Source organism: Columba livia, chromosome 13 (genome assembly GCF_036013475.1).
Source record: "Columba livia isolate bColLiv1 breed racing homer chromosome 13, bColLiv1.pat.W.v2, whole genome shotgun sequence".
NCBI classification, from domain to species: domain Eukaryota; kingdom Metazoa; phylum Chordata; class Aves; order Columbiformes; family Columbidae; genus Columba; species Columba livia.
The window spans coordinates 12,765,155-12,789,734 of NC_088614.1; the positions used below are offsets into that span (position 1 = coordinate 12,765,155).

Consider the following 24,580-nt stretch of genomic DNA (forward strand, 5'->3'; position numbering starts at 1 on the left):
AGCTGTAACTAAAGCAAATGCAGCGTTTTCCCGAGGTCACTCCAGGAAAACATCCTCCACCAACTCATTTCATCAAAACAGATCCTTTCCACACGCCCCGAGTTTTTGTTCCCAGCCTTCCTCCTCCCATCGCTCTGCTCCCTGCCCCCCCACAGGCTACAATGGGATGTGACTTCTGGACTATAATAAAACATTTTCCAACACCCAGAAAAAGCACAGAGGCATCTCACGGCAGCGTGAGAGCTCCCCATACCTGGGCTGGCAGGAGGAGGCCGATGCCGGAGATGCGAGAGTGATATTGAAACTGAGCTGTGCTTGCACTGGCCTGATTCTGACTCCAGCTTCTCCAGCAAGGTTCAAGTGCACCTCCAGGAGGCTTCAAACCTGGGGTTCGAGGTTCACAAGGATCCTCCCAATTACTTCCTGCAAAGCAGCTCAGGCTCCTGGGGAGTCAGCAGAAAGGACCCAGCCCTTCAGAGACATTTCTGCCACCGCTCTGCTTCCAGCTCACCTCTCCAGCTCCTGCTCCACCCTCCTTGTGGTGACCAGCTCTGAAGGGTGTGTTTGCCCACCAAATCCTCCAGCCTCTCGCCAAAATCAGGGTTACTCACCCGGAGACTTATTGCATCAGGTCCTCAGGCTGGTGGAGCTGATGGGAAAACATCTCCCTGCCTGCCATCCTCCGAGCACCCTCACGCTGCTGAGCGAAACAGCTTGTCGCTGTCTCACAGGACGAGGTGTCTTGCTGGGCACAGGGAAGAAGAGAGGGGCAGCCCATCCGTGAGCGTGAACCCTCTCGGTGTGCCCCTAAATGTGCCGCATGAAGGATATCACCACCCGCCAGAGCAGCATCGGGCTGCAAACAGCTCCGAAGAAGCGCTTCTGCACTTCCCCAGCGTTCAGCTGGCCAGACCCCCCTCGCCACTCGATGCTGGAGGAGAAGGAGAGGCGCTTGCAGCAGCTGCCAGGAAAAACCCCAACCAAACATCCCCAGCCTTGGGGAGTGAAGTCACCAGGCCCTGGCGCTTTCTTTTTTTTGGGGGGTTTCAGATCTGATTGGCATCTTCGGGAGCAGATGTGGATGCACAAAGTGGGGACGGGTAGGACAACTTTTACACCGTGCGTGAAGAAAGGGGCACAGGCTGGGGAAGGGGAGTGTAAAGTGATGGGGTGGGGGGCAGTCCCAGGTGTCGAGGGGCTGATCCAGGGATGGAAGGGCTGATCCAGGGGTTGAAGGCTCTGTCTCTGGGGGTTGAGGGGTCTGATCCAGGGGCTGGGATGTCTGTCCCGGGGGATGGAGGGTCTGTCCTAGGAGAAGGAGGGCAGCAGGGACACCACGCACCCCCACGACAAGCCGGTGGGGACACTGCCGCGCAGGTCCCCATGCGGGGGCTGACACCGTGGTTACACTGACCGCGCAGCAGCACGACCCTCCAAGCGGGACACCGGAGCTCACCGCCCGTACCTCCCCACGGCTCCCACCCCCCACCCCCCCACGCTGAGCGATCCCACCGTGGGGCTGGCTCAGCCACCCGTGTCAGCCACTCAGCGCCCCCCTTTCCACCCGGGACCGCGGGGACTCACCCCCGGGACTCACCGCCGCGGGCCGGGCCGGGCCGGGCCGAGCAGCTCCCGCGGGACCGTGGGCTCAGCGTCTCCCCACGGCCGCGCCCGCCGCCCGCCCCCCGCCATCACCGCCCCGAACGGGGCGGAGGGTGGGCGGTGATGGCGGGGGGCGGGCGCGGCCATTCTGCCCCCTCTCCCGACGAGCTTTTTGGCTTCACTCTTTGCACAAAAGCAAATACGAGGCGTGGAAAGGCTGGGGAAAAAAAAAAAAACCCAGCCAGTTAGAATGAAAACATAACTTTGTTGGATCATCGCCCTTTGCTTTTAACCCAAACCCAGGATTTTTTGTGCTGCCTGGATGCCAGCGGGGCCCATCCTGCCCACGAACTGTGGGTGCTCCCGGTGCTGGCATCACCCTGTCAAAACCAGCACAGGGTCCGGGTCGGGACGCTGTGTCCTGCGGTGGCTCTGGCTGATGTTGCTTCCCGTGGGAAAAAGCTGGTGAAACAAGGAAAATAGGTGAGTGCCCAATGCTGCCCCAGAGCTGGGGGGAGCCCACGCCACGGGCCTGGCCAGCATCGCACCCCCCGACACCCTGCTCGGCCCGGGGAGCCAGCGTGATTCCCGTCCCAGCCTGCCGCCACTGGGGTTTGCACCCAACGTACCATTAATAGCCTCACCTGACGCTTGGCAGCCACATCATCAAGCACTGGGGATATTTATATAGATATTTTTTTATATGGACACAGGGTAATAAGACAAGAAGCCTCCCTCTGAGGCTTCAGCTAAAAGATGCTGTCTGCATTTGTACAGAGCCCTTTGCTACAGGCTCCGCTTGTGCTTTTAAAGATCACTGGTAAAATAAGTAGTGTATTGCCCCTGCCCAGCTTTCCCCTCTCCTCCAGCTTGAGCTGTCTAAGCCAGAAGAGGTTGAAAGCACCCAGTCAGTTTTCAGCCTGGATGAGGTTCCCCCCCTGCCAGCCCTGCTCCCTTCCCAGCACCCCAGGAGCGGGGCTGGGGACACAGGACAGGCTCACGGGTCACAAACGCTCCTGCTCAGCACAGGTGACACCACAGGCAACATCCACCTAGTAGCTGAGCCCAGTTTTTAGGAGCAAACACCTTCTTTCCATGTAGATCTGGCCAGAAACCATCACAGGAAAGGATGAGGTTGCGCCTGAAAGAGGAATTCAGCGGGAGAACCAGGGGCTGTGCCAGACCTGCCCTCTTGCCTCCATGCCCATGGCCTAAAATGTCACTTTGTGGAGAAAAAGGCAGAGGCAGACAGTATTTCATTAATGCAAATGTGCCCATTTTCTCAAAAAAATCAGTTTTTCCTATGTTTTCTTTCCTGCCCAGCAGGATGCCTCCAAGTCATGGCAGGTTTAGCTGGAACTGGTTTTAGCAGAGGGGGAACAGCGGCTGTGTTTCCAGCTCTACAAGACATCAGCCATTGCGTGCAAAAGCCTGGCCCAGCCTGGCTCTGGCTGTTCCTAGCACAAAAACCAGGCTCCTCATCGCCCTCCAGCAGCGTGTTTATTTACAGCACTGTATTTCTTTCTAAAGATCTGGTCTCAGGGGGCAAATTCCCTTCTGTGTATGAAACCAGTACTGACTAGCTCAGACATTGTCTTCAGAGACTGCAGGCAGCCTGAAACAATAGGGGTGTGTGGAGCATCCTGATACATTTCCATTTTTGGACCATGATAAATCTGAAACGTAATAGTAACAGCTCTAAAAATGGACCACGTTAATTATCTGTTTGGAAATTGGTCTGGTATTCAGCCTTCACACACAATCCCCAACGGCCTGATGTCTTCCTGCATACCAGAAGATTCATTTAATCCCTCAAAAATTACACAAATCCTCCAGGTTCCCCTTGGAAACTTTCAGATGTGAACACAAGCTGGAATATGGACATGAGCAACGAAATGAAATGGGGAGCACAATGAGGAAGGGTGGCCTAAAAGTCCCTGGCATTCAGTGCAAGAAACAAACTTAGGACCAATTGTGTTCTCGTGTTTCACATACAACTCAATCCAAATATATATATATATTTTAAATGCAACCCACGCACTCAAAAGACAGCACAGAGCCCGCTTTTAGCCAAAATCACTGGACTACAGACAACTGCTTCCTATTTTTGGGGTTTTGCTGACACCTGGTGTTCTCAAAAAGTTGCTGTGACATCTTGCAAGTCCCTTCCCTGGGGCTTGCGCTGGGGTGGCAGCTCTCTCGGGTCAGACAGACACGTGTTTGGGAGCTAATCCTGAATTTGGGGAAGAACGTGAGAAATGCAGGTGTGCATCTGGATTCGAGGCACTCTCTGATGCACTGCAGCTGTACCTCATGGTGCAGATGTACGCTTCCTCACTTCAGGAGTCAGGGGAGCTGCAGGGGGGAAATATCAGGTCTCATCTATTTTTTAAATAGTGCATTTCATTGCAAGGGAAAACAAACCAACAATGTGCCTTAAACCAAACAGTGGCTGCTCTACCCAAGGCAACCATTTAGGGTTAGCATCCAAGACCCAGAAAACCAAGCTGACTTGAAAAGTCAAGCACTAATCAAAGCGGTATTCTTACTTATTCAGTTAAAGCACATTTTATTCCTCAACAAAAAGGGAGGAAAAACAATAAGCAAGAAGGAACATTTAACACCAGTAAAGGAGCAAAATAAATTATTGCAACACCTGAACAAATTCTAATGCAGGAGTGGGTGGCTATAGGAGACGATACAATGAAGCTGAACAAAGATCTGTCTGACAGCGATATTGTCTGGTTTTCCCCCAGTACCTGGGCCTGTGGTAACAGCAAAAGGCTCTGGATGCTATGGACGATGACAAAGTGGCCATCACCAAGTGCACTAAAAAGTCCACTCCCAGTACTCTGCTTCTTCATACAGAGTAAAACTCAGCCTCTATTATTTACCACACACAGTCCTATTAAAATGATGTTTCAAATGCAGGAAGATTTAATTTTCAGCTCAAAGCCTGGACCAAAACAGACTGTCACTGCAAACTCTGTCCAAACTCCTGTACTCCCAAAAGAAGTCCTAGGAGAGCAGGGGCAGAGAAGAGCCCACCTGACAAACACGCTCACCTTGAAAATTGTGACGTGCCAATGGCCCTGAGAGGCCTTTTGGTACATGATCATGCTGCCTTTTGTGCCACACCGCTCCTCTGCTGGGTGCTGGGAAGATTTGCATCTGCGAACTAGATCTGAATATACAGAATGAAAATAAAAGCCACATTTGGTGAAGTTTTTCCTAAATTCCAGTGTTTGAATCTCTAGTACTTGATTACTTTATTGAATTATGGTCTGGTAAGGACTTTTGCTAACTTTTAAAATTTGTTGCTGCTTTAAACCCTTTACAGAGCGCAGTCTCTGCAAAATGCATCCTACATCTATGCAACAATATCAGTATCTCACAGAGCCTAATGCTGATTTTTAAATAAGGACAGGAATAGGAGGCACCATTTCTCCACATCCTCTGCCCAAAGGTTTGCTGGACCAGCATTTCTGTCTCATTTCCATCAGTTACACCTCTCCAGGCAAACAGTGCCGTAAACAAAAGTCCATAAATAAACCCACTACAAGGATTAAATATTTACACATAAGGAAAACATGATAAAACAAGTTAATAAATAATTAGAAGGATGCAAGCTGGCATTCCACACATACGAAGGGCAGCTGAAGCAGCCAACTCGGTGTCTGGAATCTTCTCCCTCCAGTTCTCACAGTTCCAACATCCATCACCCAGCAACACAGTGGCTTTGGGATTCAGGGGATGGTAGAAGCTTGAAGGATCTTCCATGTGGTCAGTGCTTCAAGCTAAGTGATCCCTTGCTTCACCTCAAACAGTGCAATCAAATCTTCCAAAAACTCACAAAGGTCTACTAAAGCCCCATGTGAAAATACTCAGTAGTGTACGTCTCACGGAGAATAGTCATTTTTCTTACAAATTGTTTTACAACCTCACTGCTTTGAAGTTTCTCAGTGAAATTTATGGTGACATCAGCCTTTCCACGTTATCACAGTATAAATATTATTTGAGGGGAATGATTTGAGATTTCTAAAGTCCTGAAGTTTCTACTATGAAACTGAGGCAATTTTGTATGAAAAGAAGCCTGCTATGAAGCAAACAAAAATACATATAACCAGTGCTTGCCTAAAAATCACAGAGGTATTTCACATACAGTTATCCACAATTTTCAAACAGCCTGAGTGCATTTCTAACAAGGTCAACATCTTACAATTTTATAAATAATTTTACATCCTCTCCTAGAGGATGTGAATTCTTTTATTGGAACACCCTGTGGGTGTTGTAATCTTGATTAAAGATAATTAAATACCCTGTTGGCTTTCTGAATGCCTGAGTAGATGCATGTCATCCTCCTGGAGAGAGTTTCAGTGTTTGTACAGCAAGAACACTGCCTGCTCAGCAGCGATTCTTTAGAGTCTTTTGCTTTTCTGCACAAGAAAAGCTCACGAGAAACAAACCACCACAAAGCATTCACACGGTTCAGTGCAACGAAGGAAGACCAAATAGCTACAGTTTTTAATTGTAGGAGCTTTGATTTCCTGGGTTCTTCAGTGCAATTGTTGAGGGCTGTGTGAGACAAGGTGCAATTCCTAGTCAGGCGAGGGCTTTTCTTTACTAGTAGAAGGAGAAACAGAGTCTTGGGTCTTGGCTTGTCAAATTCTGAGCAAGGCCCTCGGGCACTGGATTGTCCCACAACCTACAACGGGAGAACACGTGTTACTGTAGGACTAGGTGCAGTGAGCAAGGAGGTGGCACAGTGAAGACAGTGGAAGAGGCAGCTTTGGGTTTTCACCAAAGCAGGTCCAACAGTGAGACAGGAGCGAGGTACAGCTGTACCTGAGCGAGACAGCAGCAACCCCGCAGCTGCCTGCCCACCAAGATGACTCGCCTGTCTTGGGAAAGAGATTAAGGCTTTGGAAAGCCCTCAGGCCACTAGGAGCTCAGAAAGCAGAGGAAGTACTCAGTCACACACAAGCAATATGACTTACGTGAGCCACCCCTCTTCATCTACCTCATTTGGTGGAGCCCACCCAAAAGCTTCCCATACTGGGAAAGCAGTACCTTGCAAAGCAGAGCGCTCCAGGGAGGCAGACAGACTGTGTGCTGTGCCCACCCTGAGCAACCACATAGGGGCCCCGAGACATAGCCAGGACCAGAAACATTCCTCAGTGGTTGCTCTTGGGCTGCTCTCACTACTGGGGAAGGCAGAGCCCGTTTCAGGCCAAAGAGACAGGTCAGGTAGGAGCAGACACTTGGCTCTGGAACCTCTGTTACCAGAAAAGTATTAGAGATGCTCTCAGAAGAGTGACTTTTCAAATGAGTGAAGGATGAATGGGTCTCTCCTACAAGAGTTTTCTAGTGGAGTTTGATACATGGGGTTTGGAGCAGCAGTGACAAAGAGCGGGAAAATCAGGTGTCCAAATATCTGCAAGGTACGGATCCCAGGACAGAGTGCGGCAGGGCAGGAATGTATCTCAAAAGTGAAACCAGATGCAATGGAAGAAAACTTACAGGAAGAAAAGCAAAAAACCTCCTGATGGGAACATTACACAACTGGGTTTTCATTTTTGCCTCATTTAATGCCAGTGAGCTCGTCTGTCGCTTTTTCCCAGGACTTTCTGAGGGGTGGAGCTGGCCTAGAAAACCTTCAACTTACTTGGCTTGCGTCTGCATCCCCTGCAATATTCTATTCCCTGCCAGCTAACCCAGGGGAGCAGGCCAGCATTGGTCACGTCTGCCCCAAAACTAGTCACCCTGACTTCCCTTGCTGAGCCAATACCAGCCACAGAGCTCCATGATACCTGCTCACCTTATGGACTGAATTTCCGGGCACCTGGCAAGTTCCTCTGCTAGCTTTGTGGCCCCACAGGCGCCAATGCGATTCTTCTCCAGACTGTTGTAAAAACAAAGAGAGAGTTTTAAAAACCATAAGCAAATTAAGAGTGGAAAACAGCTGAATGATCACTGGCTCCTTCTCCTGCCACAGAAAAGCTACGCTTTGCACAAACACAGCAATACCATATAACTTACATCAGCCTTACCTTGTTATGACTGTGGCCATATTTATGCAAGAAGCGTGTGTGCACTGCTCCCTGCAACCTCCTTCTAGCAACAGCATTTGTAAGCTCATATCTTGCCCTTCCAGCACTCTAATGGATCCCACCATGAGCATGGTGCCAGAAAACGCTAGTAACAACTTCTCCTGCCTCAGACACAACCTTCCTGCTTGTACTTGTAAATCAGCCAGGCTCCACTGTGTAGTTTCCTTGCTCAAGGCAAACAAAATTCAGTTCCTCACCCTACAACCCACAGATGAATATTTTCTCACAGCTGAAAGATAGAGGACACATGCAGTGTGTCCTCCAAAGAGCCAAGGAAAGCTCCATGAGCAGCTCCTGAGCAGAAGATGATGGTCTCTTTCATGGAACAGGGTTGGGTTGTGATGCCACCAGGCCAGCACATGAGCTGGTGACACTGACCCCAGCTGCTGGTTGCACTGCAGATCCAGCTGCATCTGAGATTCCTGTGGGCCTTAACACCCACAATTTGGCTGCTCCATCCTGGGGATGGATTTGTTGCCTTGCTGCAGGCTTTCACGAAGGAAGGCTCTCTGAACATGGTACCCATCTAGACCATCCCAGACAGCGAAGAGATGTTTGCAGGAAGCAGCTCATCTGAGGTTATTAGGTGATACAAGTCGTGTTCTAGACATAGCAGTTTGTCTTCCCTGATTGAAACAAGAGGCCTTCACAGACTAGCTTCTGCTTAGATACACACCCTGCAAACACCTTAAATAAAAGCATGCCTCTGCACTGTGTATCACCCAGGCAAGGCTGGCCCTACATGCATGCAGCAAGAATGCTCAGCAAGGATTTGAGCTGCAAAATCCTGTCTCGTGTTCCTAACATCCCTCCCCTTGTTGGATGTGCTGTGCTTGACGGGTCAAGGACAGAAAAACAATCTTCTTCCCGGGGTTGCTCTCAGGGCTGTACTCACTCTAACATCTTCAGCTTTTCCATCTCTGGGAGAGCACTGGCCAACTCTCGGGCTCCTCCATCACCAAGGGCGTTCCAAGACAGTCTAAGACAGACAAGAAATCCCAACTGTGAGTCAGTCAATAAACACAGGGGAAGAACAGCGGGGCTGTGATACAACCACCTCACAGATTAGCCTGTTTACAAGAGCTTATCGCCCTCTTATCGTGGCAGGTAAACGTTCCTCTCATTCACAAACTTAATGTTGCGGACTTTCCTCAGTTTCACCAGGCATTTTAATGTACAGTAAGACACTAGGGAGTATTCCCACAGGGCCTGGGGACCGTGGTTGTTTCCAGTGTCTTGCAGGCCCAGGGAATGAGATGCGAGAGATGAAAAAGGCTGCTGAGCACACAGCTTTATTCCGGGACGACTCTTCCTTGTGCTGATGGTGTTAAACTATTGCAGCAGCTAATATGCCTCTCTGACCTGCTCTTAAAGCTGCCTTTTGACCCTGAGCTCTTTCAAAGGATAGCACACAGGGCTCTTGAAAGGCTGGGGTTTTGACTTTCTGGCACATTAGCAAGGGAGAAAATTCTTCAGATCCTTTCCTTCCCACTGGCTGAACAGCCCAGCCATTTCCCTCTTACCTGGAAAACAAAAACTTAACACAGCACCATCAGTGCTTCACTACACCACTCAGCTAAATGATCCTAGGGCCACCCCACAGAGACATTTCTCTGCCCACATCTGGGGAACTCCAGAATTTCTATATCATGCATAGGAGCCAAAAAAAAAAAAAAAGAAAGGACAGGATCCAGCTCAAGAATTGGGGGCTCCCATCAAACAAGTTCACAGCTTGTTCTGGGATTTCATGGGTATCAGCATATTCCTCGCTGTGTCACTCAGCTTTCCCAATGACATAACTCACATGTGCCTCCACTGATAAGACAAGACCCCTCCTAACACTGCTATTAAAGGAGAACCTGCCTATCTGTTAGTAATGCAGGAGTAGTAACTCCTCATGTGATTAACTATTCTTAGTGCCAAGCTACAAGTGACACACCTGTGCACTGAATATTGCTTTGCTCATCCCATTCCTCCACTGGATTCTTGCCAGACCTCTCATGGGCCTGAGAATAAAATCCTGGTTTTGACCTAATCCCCTGAGTCCTAAGAGATCTGTGATCTCCACACAAATACCTTCAGGAGGAAGGCAAGGAAAGTCTGGTGGGCTTTTGACCCAGGTATCATTTCATTCAAACCATCCACACATACTTTGCAGAACTGAAGCACATAAGAGTAGCGTGACAATCGAGTGTCACCCAGCTGGCCACAGTGGGGATTACTAAAGAGCCAGCAGGTTTCTCACTGAGGTTCTCCTGTGCAGGTGAAGACACATCAGAGGGTAGTTAGCCCATCTCTGCTGTTTATTGAAAACATGTTGAACATCCACACCTCAGAGCAACCCATTATATTCCAATGTGAAGTGCAAGACTGCAGCTGGTGGGACACTCTGTTCATCTCCAGGCTGAACTCACTTTGCTCAGAGTTCTCAATTCAGCCTCCACAATTGCACAGAGAAGCTTCTGCTCTGCTCTGCTCTGAGAGACAACTGTGGCCACCTTGTAAAAAAATGGAGGCAAGACTTGGACCACGGAGAACAAGAAGAGGAATTTGTCCTGCCTTGCAAAGCAGATGCTAAAAGACCAAGGACAATGGGCAGAGCTTGAAGATGAGTGCTTTCCTCCATATTCTGTTCAGGTCTTCATATTCAGCTTCCATTAAGTTGTTAGTTATATCAAAAAGAATTTAGCAGTGAATTTCATCAGTTAGTAAATTACTAGTAAATTTATCACTAAAAAGTACTCAGTGGTAAGTATCAATAAGTATTTAGTAGGATCAGAAATGTACTGCAGTTGAAAATAAGAGCAGACATTGAAACAAGAGTGACCTGGGTGTTGAAGGGTCTCCCCATCCATTCCCACACTCACGTTATCTCCTCTATGGAAGGGCATTGTTGGAAGCTGCGAGAAAGTGATTTTGAAGCATCATCAGTGATTCCACAGAGTTTCAAGCTGAAGCAGCAGGGAGAAAAAAAACAGAGGGCACAATGTCAGAACTGGCAGGGAATATGGCACCAGCACCATCTGCTGCACTGCCGCCCTGGCAAAGCCACACACCAAACCAGCCACGCTCTGCCTGGCAGCCGCCGGCGCCCTGGTACTCACTCGATCCTCCGGAGGTGTTGGAAGCAGGGCAGCCCCTCGGACAGGGCACGGATACTCCCTTCTCCAAGGTCATTTTCTGATAAACTGTAAGAGCAACGGAAAAGATGAGTGGCCACAGAAAATGCAGGTGCAGTCAGAGAAAAGTCACCACCAAAACCTAACTATGCAAACTAGCAAGTCAGTAACTAGTACTCGGACTAAGAGAGGACTCTGGACAGCAGGGACAGCCCATATTGGCACATGGCTTGGTAAAATGGGAATGACAGGGCCACTCTAACTCATAAGTCCATTCAGCAGTGAATTGCTTGCAGACAGTAAGGTGGGTTTATGCCAGTGGCTAAGATGGACAGATCTGCAGCACATTGTGTGTTGCATGTGAAATGGGAAATAAGAAGTTATACTGGAGTTAATGGCTGGCGTGACTGAGAAGAAATGATGGTAAGGGAGAGCGGGAAGAATATATGACTCTCAAAAGCTCAGGGGGCAGCAGTTTCCAGCCTTTACCAGGTTGTACTGGTCTGTTCTCACCTACCAGCAAACACAAGCCACGTCAATACCACCCATACTCTAACATATCTCACACCCAAATGACCAACGCCCTAATTCATCTTGTTATTTAACAATAAACACATAACAAAGAACCGTGGCACCACGGGTCCAGCAGGAAGAGTTAATTCACATCACCTCCACTCTTTCAGTTCCCTATTTAGAAATTCTGTCACTCCCCAGGTTACCGCATACAGTAGTTCAAAAGCAGGTGGCTACACAAATCCCAGCCAACAGCACTCGCAGACAGGTTTAACATCTAAAGTGATCTAAGCTGCCCCGCAGGCAGTGCACTGCAGCGGCCTTCAGAGAGTGTCTCCTCTCATCCTACAAAAAGTGTCGAGGACAGGTGGAGGGACTGTCCTGGATTGTCCTCTGCAGAGTCACCCTGAGCGTGGACAGAGCCTACATGACAGTCTCAGGCCTGCGAACCAAAATGATTCCCACCCGCAGAGTGTTACCAGCCCATACATCTGGCACCATCCCAAGTGCACCTGCCATGGCCTTACCTGATCTCTTCCAGCAGCCCACAGGCCACCAGGGCTGTGGTCAGCTCCATCCCTCCTGCTGGCCCAATGTTATTGTTCTGCAAGCTAACAAAAGAAACATAAGCACTGGGGGATTATTTTAGAATAAAGCTGTAACAAAAGCTCATATTTAACTTGCCAAGAAAACTGCTACATCTTTGAATCAGTGCCTGGTGCTGGTAATAACCTGAGATACCTGTGGGTAAGTCTGAACTAAGGGGCTTGGAAAACAGGGAGGCAACAGTGGGGGCCAGCACGTCACATAGCTCCTGTTGCTGTCAACAACACTTAGTCCTGGGGATGTGCAAGTTCAGTGGATTTGTCCACACTCACAACAAGCAGCACAGTCACTGCAAAAGCAAAGGCTGCACAGCACCACCGGAGTTTGTCTCCGGCTCTGAGCACATGGGATCGGTTTGAGATGAGTGAGGAACAGTCTTGAGAAAAAGAGTGGATGGGACCTCGTGTCTGCAGACTTCCCAACACCTTTCCAGTGAAGACAAGAACCTACCCAGAGGACTGAAGTCTCTCTCCACTGGGATTCCTTTTCTAAGATATCCTTTGATGATACCTTAGGCACAGGCTGGAAAATGCACCCCTAGGCTGAGCCTAGTGAGCTCTCCTAACTCACCGATTTCTCACTTTGCTACTGTAAAACAGTGTGAGAAAGTCCTACATGCTAGAGCCCTGGAAAGACTCCCACAAAAGTTTTAAAAATGTAACACCAGTGACTTCAGGGTGAAAAATGACCCAGAGGTGCCTGCACAAAACAGTGAAGGACCACAAAAACATGCTCATATTTATGCTTACATTACACCAGAACAAGAAGACAGCCAGAAGCATTAGAATCTCACACACTCAAAACCAATGTTAAGGGTTACTTTAGTGTATATACAATGCCTGGTTCATCTCTAAAGTTGTACAAGAATAGCTAATGTGACCTGATGCAGCAGAATAACTGTGGAGGGTTTCTCAATCCCGAGACACTTAAAATAATGTCTAAATGAGAGACTAGTGCAGCACTGCAGTCCATGCCTGCTTCCATGCCTTCTCTCAACCACCCCACATACTCCCAGGACATCCAGCTTTTCTGGGGCAGACGCTGACACTTACTGCAGGGTCTTGAGGTTGGTCATGTGAGGCAGACAGAGGGCAAGTTTCACTGCTGTCTTGTCTCCAAAACCATTCCTTGACAGTCTGGAAGAAGCAGAAATGCAATGTCACTGTGAACTACAGAGTCTCGTTTCTCACTTGTGTGTCACCCACATGTATCTGTGACCCCCATTCCTCACCCACACATGTGCGGGACTGTGCTTAAAGGAACTAATGTCCACGATTCAAAGGACTGTGGAAGTGGGAGGAATGAACAAGGAAGTTTTGTAGTCTTGCAGCAGGAATTAAACAGGGAAATAAAACTGGCCTGCACTTCTCAGCACATTGAACTCCCTTCCTGACCGGCTTGTCCTGAGCTGGATTACACCAAAAATCACACTTTTTAATATGTGCCCTTAGTTAAGTATGCTGTAATCTGAAGGTTGTATGAAGCTCCAGCACTTTAACAGAATTTTTTTAAAATTTTATTTCTTTAATTAATGTCAGGGGCACATTTGTTCTATAAACTAGTCTGCAATGGAATGACTGATAATAAATCTGGCTGAGTAAAACCTCTATTTGTCATTTTCCCTCTGTTTTTGCAGCCATATAGATTAATGCTGATTTAATAGGCAACACATGCACTGCACAGCCCGTACACCTGTGACACTGGCCATTAAACTGCAGATTCAGCTGTACAGTTCTTGGGAATGTCCAGAAGACTGCAGTGAACAAGCAATCCCCAAACCTCCCACACATTCCTATCCCATGTAGCTCTGAGCTTTTACCCAGTTCTCAGAAGAATCAGTGGTAAAAATGATTCTGGCTTTACTGGAGCCACATTAACTAGTTTCTACGCCTTCATTTTTGCCCACCTTCCTGAAGGGGCATTGGCAATGACACACTTACAGTAGCTCCTCAATGCATTTGCAATAGGCAAGAGCTTCCATCAGCTTTTCCCCTCCAGCAGGACTGGGACTGTTCCCTGAAAGGCTAAAATAAGCATGAAAGGCTCTCAGTGACTGAACGAGAACCAGAATATTTCAGTTTAAGATATTTCACTGTTTGCCTGATGCGAGACCTGGGTCTCTGCAGCAACGGGCCACGCAGCGCTGCAGTGGTGTGTCCAGAGACACAGGTCTCTGTAAAATGACCTGGGGATTTGTAGCATGTTTTTGTCAGGTACCGAATCACTCCTGCCCCTGCAAGTTCTGCGGGAAGGAGCAGTTTTCCCTCTCCCAGACAGAACTGGAAATTTGCTTCTTTTGTTCAGGTCATTTCCAGGTTTTTGATTTCCCCACCAACTGTGGCCATAACCGAAATCACTGCAAACAAAACTAAGGGACTCACTCGATTCTCTTCAGGTTTTGCATTGCCGGCAGGACAGCAGCTAGATTTATCAGGCCTGGATCTCCAATCTTGTTGTGGCTTAAACTTTAAAGAAGAGAGGAAAGGCTGTGAAAATGCTGAGCGTCAGGCAAAGTATGAGATCTTATTTTAATATCTCCCATCTGCTGGATGATACCTCTGACCTTGGCAGCAGAATCAAAGAGCTGCTTGTCTCAACTATCTCATCAAAGACTAAAAGCTCTTAATGAGGCATTAAAAAATTGCAAAGAACAATCAAAATCACTGGATATTGTTAATGGGTGAGTATAGCGAATAAGGCACGGGCTCTCGATAAGGTGCAAGGAGAGACATTTATTACAAATTCAGGATTGTATTTATACTTGCTAGGATGCTTGCTCAAGCATTACGGAATTGCTAAGTTATGCATTACGTAAGCGGTACTTTTTGTGTTCCCACTAAAGTTGCTACCATAAAAGCATTTTTTGATCTATCACAAGCTACCCCCCTGTCCTTGATGTCCTGTATCAATCCCTCTGGCCTTAAAGTATCAATCAGTATACAGTTCTTGCTTCTTGTGTTTTTCCACCAATGCTTGTTCCCACATTGTTGATTCTCGTAATTTCCCACAGGCCCAATGTCAGAATACTGCCACAGGTGGGAAATTACTTCAGCCAGAATACCAAGACAGGCAACAGCTGGTTATTATTTTCCAGACTACTGCAGTGGAGAATGGACAGAATCTGGCTAGAGAAGAAAAAAAGCAGAGCAAGCCTAGGGTTGGCTCTAAATTCAGATCTTTTCAGAGCAGGGAAGTGATGGGTCTGAGGCTTTCCCAAGAGAGAAATGGGCCTCTGGCTCTGTTCTGGATCCCAGGAATTCCAGAGAAGAATTAAATCCAGAGGCTGTTTCATCCATTTTCTAGGTGACTGCAGCAGAGGGGGGTTAAACCAAATTCTCCTCTTCTGAACATTAAGCTCTGATTTCCTCTAGCCCAAGGCACCTCACACATGAGCACTCTGCAACCTTCCTGCTTTTGTTACACCGTGTATAAGCACATCTGGGTCTCTCCAAATGATGGTACTAGTGCTCACCTGTCTGCTGATGAGAGACTGCAAGAAATTAGAAACTTACTTGATTTCCTCCACATAGTGCATATTCCTCAAGGCTTCGGCAAGTCTGGAGCAGCCATCATTACCAATACTGTTGTGGTTCAAGCTGGAAACAACATCCCCAGGGAAATGGACATTAAGTTAGTGTTATTCAATATCACAAGTCAGGCTAGAGGCCAGTTGTAGTCACATACTCACATAAGCCTCTTCAGAGATGGCATTTCATTAAGTCCCAGCACAAGCGTGGGAATGGCAACGCTGCTGAGTTCCATGTAGCCCAGGCTAAAAGATGAAATAACACAGGAAAAACTAACTATCCACTAGCAGTTGAGCAAGCACTCAGAGCAGAGAGCAGAACAACGCTGGAAGAGAAGTGGGAGTGTATTCTAATCCTGTGAATAGTTTTCAGTTTTGTTCCCTAGTGCTATTCTATCGGACGTGTTTAGACCCTAATAAAATACAAGAGAATTACAGATCACTGGAGTAAGAAGCCAGCCCCTCTTGGAGCAAGGAGGCCACAAGGTGGCAAAGCTCTCGTGACAGCAACACACACAGGGTCCAGCTGCACTTTGTATCAGAAAGCTGCCTGGAAAAGCCGTCTCTGTTTGCAGGCCACCAGATCACCCCCCAGGAGTGAAATGCTGGCTCTGGGATGGCTGCATGGGAAACACTGCCACCCAGCTGGGACATGATACAAAAACCACCACCCAAAACACTTCATTTCTCCACTGGACATTCCCTGCCACAAACCACTGATCTCTGTCTCTCTCACTCATTGTTCATTGCAAATAAAAAGGAATTGTTGCTTCTTCCCTACATGAAGTCCTCCAGCCATCAGGAAAAATATATCTGTCCCCAGTAGAGGCAGAAGCAAGGCTGCAGTTTAACTAAAGCTTCTTAAAAGACCTGGTAGGCTCTGGACAGCCTGGTAAAACACTCACTTGAGCTCTTCAATGGCCTGGCAATTCTGGAAGCCCACGATTAAGGCATCAATTTCAGTTGGCTTAATACTGCTAGAGGTCAGCCTGCAAAACAGCAAGGATCAAATCAGAAGGTCAGGTCTCAGCACACCAAGAAAGAGGAGTTTACTTCGCTGACAGGCACACTGCCCCAGCCAGCACAGACATCAGGGACCAGTGGGTTTGGAGATACTTCCACAGCTCCTGGGTACAGGACTACAAGGACTGAGCAGTTCAGAGAGATCTCTGAAACACAGGATGCACATTTACCAAACAGTCTCTGCCTGTGCCAACCAACCCCCAGCATTCACTGGCAGAGATGCCCATTATCAGCCTGTCACTCACAGCCAGTTGGAGAGGGCCGTAAAAAGGACTGGATGCTATTCATATCAGAAAAAAAGCTCTTTTACACTGTAGGGTGGTATAAACTTACCTACAATGTAAACAAGAGCTAAGGTTTCAGTCTCAAATTAGTTTCACTTCAAAAAACAGAGAAGAGGAAAAACCTCAAGCCATGCACGTGGTTCCCCTATAACTACCTTTAGCATGAACTGCAGAGAGATGTGAAGTTTGCAACATACACATGGCTCAGGAGAGATCACAGAGCCGTGACCATGTTGCAGACAAAGAGCATTTCAGAGAGGATCAGGGTGAGGCACAGGGTTGAGTAAACGATAAAGATGTGGAAAAAAACACAGCTGGGGACATACACAAACTTCTTCAGCTCTGGAAGAGGCAGCAAAATCTTGACTAGCATTTCTGCTTCAACATTGTGGAGCTCAACATGAGACCATCTGCAAGAACAGAACAACATATCTGGGCTGTGTCCACTGATGAAAAAAAGGTCTGCCCCAAGCCCATAACCAAAGCACATAAGTGCTGGGACACAGAAGAAGTGTCATGACATTGATACTTGACAAGGTCCCACAGGAGCTCCCAGCCACAATAAGAGAGTACAGGTTATCTGACACAGAGGACACATTCAGATGTCTTCAAAGGACACCCTAGGAAGCCACTAGCTCTGTGGGTCTTTTCTGTTTTCCATTCAAACACTCTAAGTAGGGGACCCAGAGGGCAGGGACTGGGACCTTGTGCTGGCCTCTCCCCTGCCCTGCTGTCTGCTCTCCTGCACACACAAGGACAAGTTACTCTCTTTCCCCAAAAATCCTCTACAATGCCTGGCAACTCACCTCAACTCCTGAAGCTGAGCACATTTTTCATGAACCCTTTGGTAGAAGCGAGCGTGCTTAATTTCTGGCTTGTACAGATTCAGTCTGCAGGATACAAACACACAACGCGACTGTCAGGGCTGACCAGCAGATGCCCACTGCAGCATCTGGTGCCCCTTAGGGCCAGGATTAGGAACAGATCAGAGCTTTGCAAGTGCCCACCCTTGGCTCTCCTGCTATATCCCATCTACAGCACAGTCCAGTGTAGAGAAACACAGCCCTTCCCCAGCTGCACAAGAAGACAGTTGCTGCCTTCTTCAGCTACACAATGGGAAAAAGACACCAATGCTGTTCTCTCTCCACACATTCATGCAGGAGACAACACGTCATAAAAGTCTTCAAAGTGCTTGTGTCTCCTGAGCACTCCTGGTCCTGCGGGGAGGCGAGGTAGATCTTTTTTACCTTGTGCAGGTCTAGTATGGACATGAAGGAGGACGGTCCAAAAAAACACATGCACGTGAATAACATTTCTTCCCCACGTGTGGCGCAGAGGCACTCTGAGACTGAACCCATGGAGACCAGAGCCTCAGACACTCTGAAGGTATTTTTTCGTCCCATAGTGAGTTTCAGAACAAGTAGAAAATAATGATAAATGGTCACTTTCTCACCTGCTAACAACTGATTCCACTTTCTCCAGGCAGTGTGGGAACTTTACGCCTAATTGGAAGAGGGTTTTATCTTTACAGATCCTGGAAAGGTAAAGATTAGAGAACATCACAAGCCTGTGAACTCTTGAGGGAAAGCAATGATGTTTTCTATAAGAAAAATCAGGAGGACCAGGTGGGACTGGACTATCCTGGTGCATGGATGCTAACCATCCATCTCTGAAGGGGTTTGCAGTTTAAGCTTGTTCCAAAGCCAGCCTAATCTGGGCACCCTTTCTTCCAAGGGAGACCAGAAATATGGTCTCCTTTCCACTACGCTTTCTAAGGTGTGTGACAACAAACCTTCTAAGCACTTCTACTTGCCAGACATTTGGGTCAAACTTGCTTCAAGCTGGCTAATAGGTTACAAATGCACTGGAGACAGTGAATAAAGAACAGAAGATCAAGTTGAAGTGCTGCTTTCAATCTCATTTCTTTAAAAGTATCAGGCTAAAATAAAAATACCTGAAAGATATCAGAATTTGAAGTGCTACTTACACAATCTCAGTAACGTTTCCATATGCCTGGACAGCCAGGTCAAGAAGGTTCGTGACACTTTCTGTATATACCCACGGCTCTTCTATGCTGCAAAGCAGAATACAGGCAGTTCTGCTTTATTTACATGCACAGCTCCACCTCTGCCTCTGTCAGCTGAGTGCTCAGCACTCTAACACACATGGAAAGGCTGCTTTGCTCATCAGAATAATGTCAACATAGGAAGACAATGCAAACTGAGAACAGAGAAGCAGCCCAGCTTCCCTGCAGAGGACACAAACATCAACATCCCTCCCACCTGCCACTGACAGCAATGAGGGAGCCTGGCCCCTGGGCTCTAACAAAACTCATTTGGGAGAAATGTAGAATTCATTACTCAGGTGAACTGCAGGATGCTCTGGTGAGGACACAGGAGGAATGTATTCCTCAGAATTAGCAACTTTCTTTGTAAGGCAGGAAGAAGCCTACAGAGGCAGCAGAGCTTAAGGCCACAGGTTTATATGATGCCTAGTAGGATTCGAGGAGATAAAGCCAAAATACCAGTAACTTAGAGTCTCCCATGGGAATTTCTCAGGCCAATGTTATCTATATTCAGAAGAAGCACAGCTCACTCTTGTTTTGATGAAAGGAGATCTTAAATGGTCAGACCAGACTGAGATCAGTATCTAAAACAGTTCAGTGACACAGTACCTGATTTTCAGAGGACCCAGATTTTTCCTCAGTGAACGGAAAAGTCTTCCTGCCACTTGGACTGTCACGTTGTTATTTGAGGATCTAGAACCAAAGGTCACTGTAATCAATGGCTTACAAACGAGCCCACCCAAATGGGTCCAAGCAGCCATTAACTCACATGTATTCTGTCAGACCAGTGCACTTTTCCAGGAGCAACCACAACTTCTCCAAGTGCTCTGGCTGAAAGTTGCACTTAGCAAGTCTGAAAGGATGAGAAAGAGAACAGTATTAGTTCTTACAAAAAGTTCAGGCTTTCCAAACCATGAATGTCACACATCACAACCTTTCTCCACAGACAAAGAAAGATGGCACCAAAACCCTAAATGTCTTGCAGGGCTTCCAAAAAAGATTATGGTAACACTTTCAAAGCATCTGTTGAGATGCTCTGATATAGAATATGTGTATGGTAATGGAGCAGCTTTTTGTAGCACCCTGTCCTGTGATGGGGACTGCAGGCACACCTACAGGTTCCTGGGTGAGAAACAGTCAGTGGGGAGACAATGAGAGAAAGGCATGTGGGGTTTTCTCTGACAAGAGAAAGCTCTTCTCAGAAAGTTAATCAGAGGAAATGTATCATCAATTAGTGTAAAATATCACCATGCCAGGAGCTAGGGGCTACAAAAGGTTTTGTCTGCCTCATCCCTAGACAAAGGACACCAACTCTGTCAAAGAAATCACACAAAAAAAAAAATCTGTGTTGTTACCTCAAAATCTTTCTCGTGTCATCTCTGCTTGTCAACTTGATGATTAAAGTTGCTTTGGAGCACAAACTGCACAGAGAAGACATGTGAGTGTAAGACTCGAAGGGAAAATGACTATTTTTCTCAGTGGTCAGACTTTAACAATACATCAAACTGCACAAAACAACACAGCACATCAGCAACTGAGGTAACCGGCCCAGTTCACCTCTTCCTGGCAATAAACCAGCCCAGGGAAATGCTTCAATAACATTTCAGTAAAGCTGAATTGGCATAAGGCAGCACTGGTGGTTGGAGAAGCAATCCTGATCTGCCCTGCTTTTGTCTGCCTCCTCCTGTCCCTGCACCCTGTGTCAGGCTCTGGGGAGAGCTAAAACAGGAGACTGATCCGCTTTAGAATAGCACAGCCATAAGACCCAGCACCCGCACTGAACTGGAAGTGATCCTGGTTAAACTGGGTTCACAGCAGACCAGCTGGTCTACATGAGCATAAACACTGATAAGGGCCGATCTGCAGCATGGCCCTGCCTTGGGACTGGAATCCAGGAAAAAAATATCAGTTCATGCCAGCGCAACAAGCCCAGAACCGGTGGGTTGTTTTTGCCAGAGAGGAAAGGTGATAAAGATGCAAATCCAAGTAAAGAACATTGGAAATCACTTTCAACGGGCTCACTCTGAAATCTCAGCATCCTGAAGTGAATTAGGGACCACATTTTTAGAGAGTAAGTGCTGATTCCTGTCCTGAATAGCCTCATTTACAGATACATACATGACAACAATTAGTATAGCTGAATACCTGTGTTTTTACACACAAAAATAACGACCCCGTGGAATAACTGTTCTGCTAGCTTCCTCCTTGGCAGCTATGTTTGGCCAGCAGAAACAGACACAAACTTTTATATAAGGTAGTTGAAAATGTGGCCCTCATCATTATTACCTAAAGATCACAAACTTTATAATAATGAAGAGGAAAACATGCAGAGAAGAATCAGAACTTGGTGAGGAGAAGCACACACCTGACTTGAACTTCAGTAGTATTTCCAGATGTGGCAAAGGCATTTATGAGCTGCAGAACTCCATCCTGAGAAATCCTATTATGGCTGAGACTGCACAGAAGAGAAAGAATGTTTTTCAGGTGTTAAGAGTTAGGGTTGTCCTTGACTCTTCAGCCACACAGGCAAAATTACAGTTGACACCAAAGGCTGTTTGTGGGGTGCTGGGCCCCTTCAGCTGTGCTAGATGCACCAAACCCCTCCAAGACACAGCACGGATGACGTGGGTGACACAGCAAGTGCAACTTGTCTCTTGCTGATTGCTGGAGCTGCCGCTCCCCCACCAGAGAGGGAAGGGGAGAGGCTGATGTAGGGCACAGCAAAGCTCACAGCATCTGTGTGCCTTGAGTTATTCAAAGAGGACAAGGTGCATAGAAAAGTGATGAACACTCAGGGGACTGGGTCAACTTGCTTTGCATCACCCCACTCAGGGCCTTGTTATCTCCTGCTGATGCTAACAAAGACTTCTACTTACTTCAGCAGGTTTTGGCTCAGACCCTGAGTCACCTTGGCCTGGAGGTCTTGAGCTGTGCTCATGGCTCGCTCAGACCTTACCTCCTAGGGCATGAGCCAGCAAGAATAATGACAACCAGTTTCAGGAGGGATCACATGAATGCCTTTCTGCTAGGGCACCTCACATTCACAGTCTGTTTTCTTACTTGAGGGAACAGGTAATAGGCACTTGATGCAAGTGGTCCAAGAGGCACCGCAGACCTTCATCTCCCAGCTGATTCCTGGAGAGACTGAAAGGCAGAAGAACAAGGTGGCCAACCAAAACTCAGCATTTTAAGCAGAAATGCTCCTCTGAGAAGCTTTAAAAAAAAAAAAAGCCGAACTTCCTGGACTTAAATCCCAGCTCAGCCATTAAAGGTCTAACAAAAACTGCTGCCCTACAAAACCATCTCATGCATGAGCTCCAGAGCAAGCTCAGATGAAGACTTCCTAACACTAGCTCAGAGCACAGCTCCAATGAAACAATAAATGCCTCAAAACAGCCACAGAGTGAAAATCCCAATGAATTTATCCCACCAAGCTCAAGCCCTCTTAAAAAATCTATTTATAAAGGACCTATATGGTTACTAATCAATTTTGTTTCTGCACAGTCTGCATAAGCACACACGTACACGCAGACAGGGTGGGAAACCACGAGCAATGCTGAACCATGTTGACCCAGCTCTCCCTCAGTGACGCCTGTTCAAGGTGACGGTTACAACCCAAGCCCCACTTACTCGACTTCAGCCGGCCACCCACGCTGTGCCAGGACGCTGCAGAGCTCATCTACCTGCCCCTGACCGATGGCACAGCCCGTCACCCTGCGGACGAGACAGCAAGAGTTAAAGCCCGGCCAGCAGTCAGGGTCAGGCTAAGCAGGGGGAACTGCCCATCACCAGTTTTGTTTTTACACCAGTATCCATGTGGAATTCACTAAGATGAACACCCTGAGCCGCACTGGTGTTTGATACTCCTCATAACAATCTCCATGAGGTTAGTGATGACAAATCCCACATTATAGAGGGGAAACAGATCTTTTCACAGTTTTTGCCATCTCCTTGGTGCCTAGCTGGAGACGTGTTACAGCATTCGTTACAGGGGCACCCAGCAACCATCGCTCCCAGAGAGGCTGCAGACACGTGTCATGTACACATCACACTAACGCTCATATTGACATTATCACACAGAATTCGAGGTACACTTTGGAAAATGCGGTGCCTAGCGCTCAATTCAGTCACTTGTACAGCAGAATTTGGTGCCACTCAAGCTGATCATGAGTAGTCCAGAGGCCACTCAAGAAAGGCACAGGTCTCTTGCCATCCCAGCTCATCTCAAATGGTACTGAGTTGCACTTAGGCAGCTGAATTGAGCCCCAAAGCTTCAGCTACTAGCCCAAGTTCCTTGACTATTAGCCCATGAGTTCTTCATACAAGAGGTCTGGCTACCTGCATTAGTGTTTCAAACCTAATCAAAACAAGTGAATTATGATTCAGTGTTGTATGCCAGTACCTGCAGGATGTCCTTTGGCTTCGCACGCTTGTTCCGAAATGTAAAAAAGCATTTTCATTTGACCTGAAGCAAACACAAAAGACAGTCCTTCAGCAATGCTCTTCAAAGATGACAAGCTTTGTAGTCCTTTTAAAGCTGGGCTGCTGGGCTCCAAGCAGCCTGAGTGTCTTACCGGACTTCTACCGTTCTGATCCGTTCACAGAGGTTGATGGAGTTGACAAGTAAGACAGTGCAACGTGAGGAAAATGCATTATTCCTAATACTGAAAAGGAGAGGAAAGAACAATGAAATCAGCTCCTAAGAAGAATGGCTCCAATACACACAACTGAATTTTCCTGTTGTTTACTTTGAGATGCAAGAGGCTGGATCTACTCCATTTAACTCAAGATCAGTGAACAAGGATTTAAAGTTTTGAGCATTGGCACCCAGGGTTCCATTAACTAAAGGAGAGTTTCCTTTAGTCCCCTTTAACTAAACAGGGAGTACAGAACAAAGGTTTACACTGAACAACTCCTCTCCAGGTGGTAAAGGGTGGGCAACTGGACTAGAGACACCCCAGACTGGAAGCAACCTCCTGAGTAAGCGAATTCAAACTCTCGAGACACTGTAGCTCCTCCACATTACAGCCCCTTGAAGATGATAGCCACACTGCTTCTGGGCTTTTTGTCCACATAGTGGGAATGCACTAGCCCCTGACAGCACCTCTCCAGCCTGAATTCCCAGGCTAAATGGCTGATCTGCTGCCATGAAACACTTCTGGTGTTGAGTGTGGCGGGATGCCAGATCTCTGCAGGGGCAGAGCTGTGAGATGCTGACCACGCACATGAGTGTTGTGCTGTCACCCTGTGTCAACCAACAAGTCCCACATCTGCTATGGATGATGCTAGCCATGTTCCATGGGACCTGCTAAGTGAGGATTATCTGAGATGCTGTGCTTAGGGTGGGTATTTTTCCTCCTGTCTTATTTTTTTCTCTATACATCACTAAAGAAAAAATAGTTCAGTGCTGCTTTGGTTCTAGAAACAAGACAGGAACGGGTGTGAAAGAGTTTCTCCATTTTCTTTGCCTAGCTTATTAATCTGCAAGTACTGATTAATGCTCCTGAGACATGTTGTGGTGTTAAAACTTTCCAAACCAATGTTTCATGGCAGCAATCCAAGCAGGGACCCCAAACATTACCTCAGTAGTGTCAGATGATGGAAGTACGGCAGGAAGCTCAGCAATCTCTCAATGCTCTGGTCACTCAATGAATTTCCACACAGACTAAAAACATGGAAGGAAAAAAATTCCAAGCAAAACTGGTACAATCTGTAAGTATTTCTATAAAATC

General features: G+C 47.4%; 2 protein-coding genes across 15 annotated transcripts in view; both read right to left on the reverse strand.

Moving 5' to 3' along the window:
• CPNE2 (copine 2) overlaps positions 1-1,749 on the reverse strand; it is a 47,967-nt gene extending 46,218 nt beyond the window's left edge. For 3 of the 10 annotated variants that reach the window (XR_010465974.1, XM_065029162.1, XM_065029158.1), the window contains exon 1: positions 1,598-1,749. The gene's annotated coding sequence lies outside the window, so the exon portion shown is untranslated. Of the gene's footprint in view, positions 1-253; positions 444-611; positions 746-1,584 lie in introns of those variants that run through there. The other 7 variants (XM_065029159.1, XM_065029163.1, XM_065029164.1 and 4 more) reach the window with 7 other exon arrangements.
• A 139-nt stretch (positions 1,750-1,888) lies between these two features.
• Positions 1,889-24,580, reverse strand: part of NLRC5 (NLR family CARD domain containing 5) — a 46,595-nt gene continuing 23,903 nt past the window's right edge. For 2 of the 5 annotated variants that reach the window (XM_005512638.3, XM_021301389.2), the window contains exons 24-48: positions 24,430-24,513; positions 23,423-23,512; positions 23,251-23,313; positions 22,479-22,562; positions 21,909-21,992; positions 21,214-21,303; positions 20,204-20,269; positions 19,618-19,701; positions 19,458-19,541; positions 18,771-18,857; positions 18,237-18,317; positions 17,590-17,673; positions 17,110-17,193; positions 16,382-16,465; positions 15,639-15,722; positions 15,463-15,546; positions 14,332-14,415; positions 13,891-13,974; positions 13,003-13,086; positions 11,872-11,955; positions 10,817-10,900; positions 10,580-10,663; positions 8,608-8,691; positions 7,421-7,504; positions 4,097-6,307 (exon numbers count right to left, since the gene is read on the reverse strand). In XM_005512638.3, the coding sequence (XP_005512695.2) occupies positions 6,226-6,307; positions 7,421-7,504; positions 8,608-8,691; positions 10,580-10,663; positions 10,817-10,900; positions 11,872-11,955; positions 13,003-13,086; positions 13,891-13,974; positions 14,332-14,415; positions 15,463-15,546; positions 15,639-15,722; positions 16,382-16,465; positions 17,110-17,193; positions 17,590-17,673; positions 18,237-18,317; positions 18,771-18,857; positions 19,458-19,541; positions 19,618-19,701; positions 20,204-20,269; positions 21,214-21,303; positions 21,909-21,992; positions 22,479-22,562; positions 23,251-23,313; positions 23,423-23,512; positions 24,430-24,513 (2,071 nt within the window). In that variant the 3' untranslated portion in view covers positions 4,097-6,225. Of the gene's footprint in view, positions 3,958-4,095; positions 6,308-7,420; positions 7,505-8,607; positions 8,692-10,579; positions 10,664-10,816; positions 10,901-11,871; positions 11,956-13,002; positions 13,087-13,890; positions 13,975-14,331; positions 14,416-15,462; positions 15,547-15,638; positions 15,723-16,381; positions 16,466-17,109; positions 17,194-17,589; positions 17,674-18,236; positions 18,318-18,770; positions 18,858-19,457; positions 19,542-19,617; positions 19,702-20,203; positions 20,270-21,213; positions 21,304-21,908; positions 21,993-22,478; positions 22,563-23,250; positions 23,314-23,422; positions 23,513-24,429; positions 24,514-24,580 lie in introns of those variants that run through there. The other 3 variants (XR_010465973.1, XR_002426637.2, XR_002426638.2) reach the window with 3 other exon arrangements.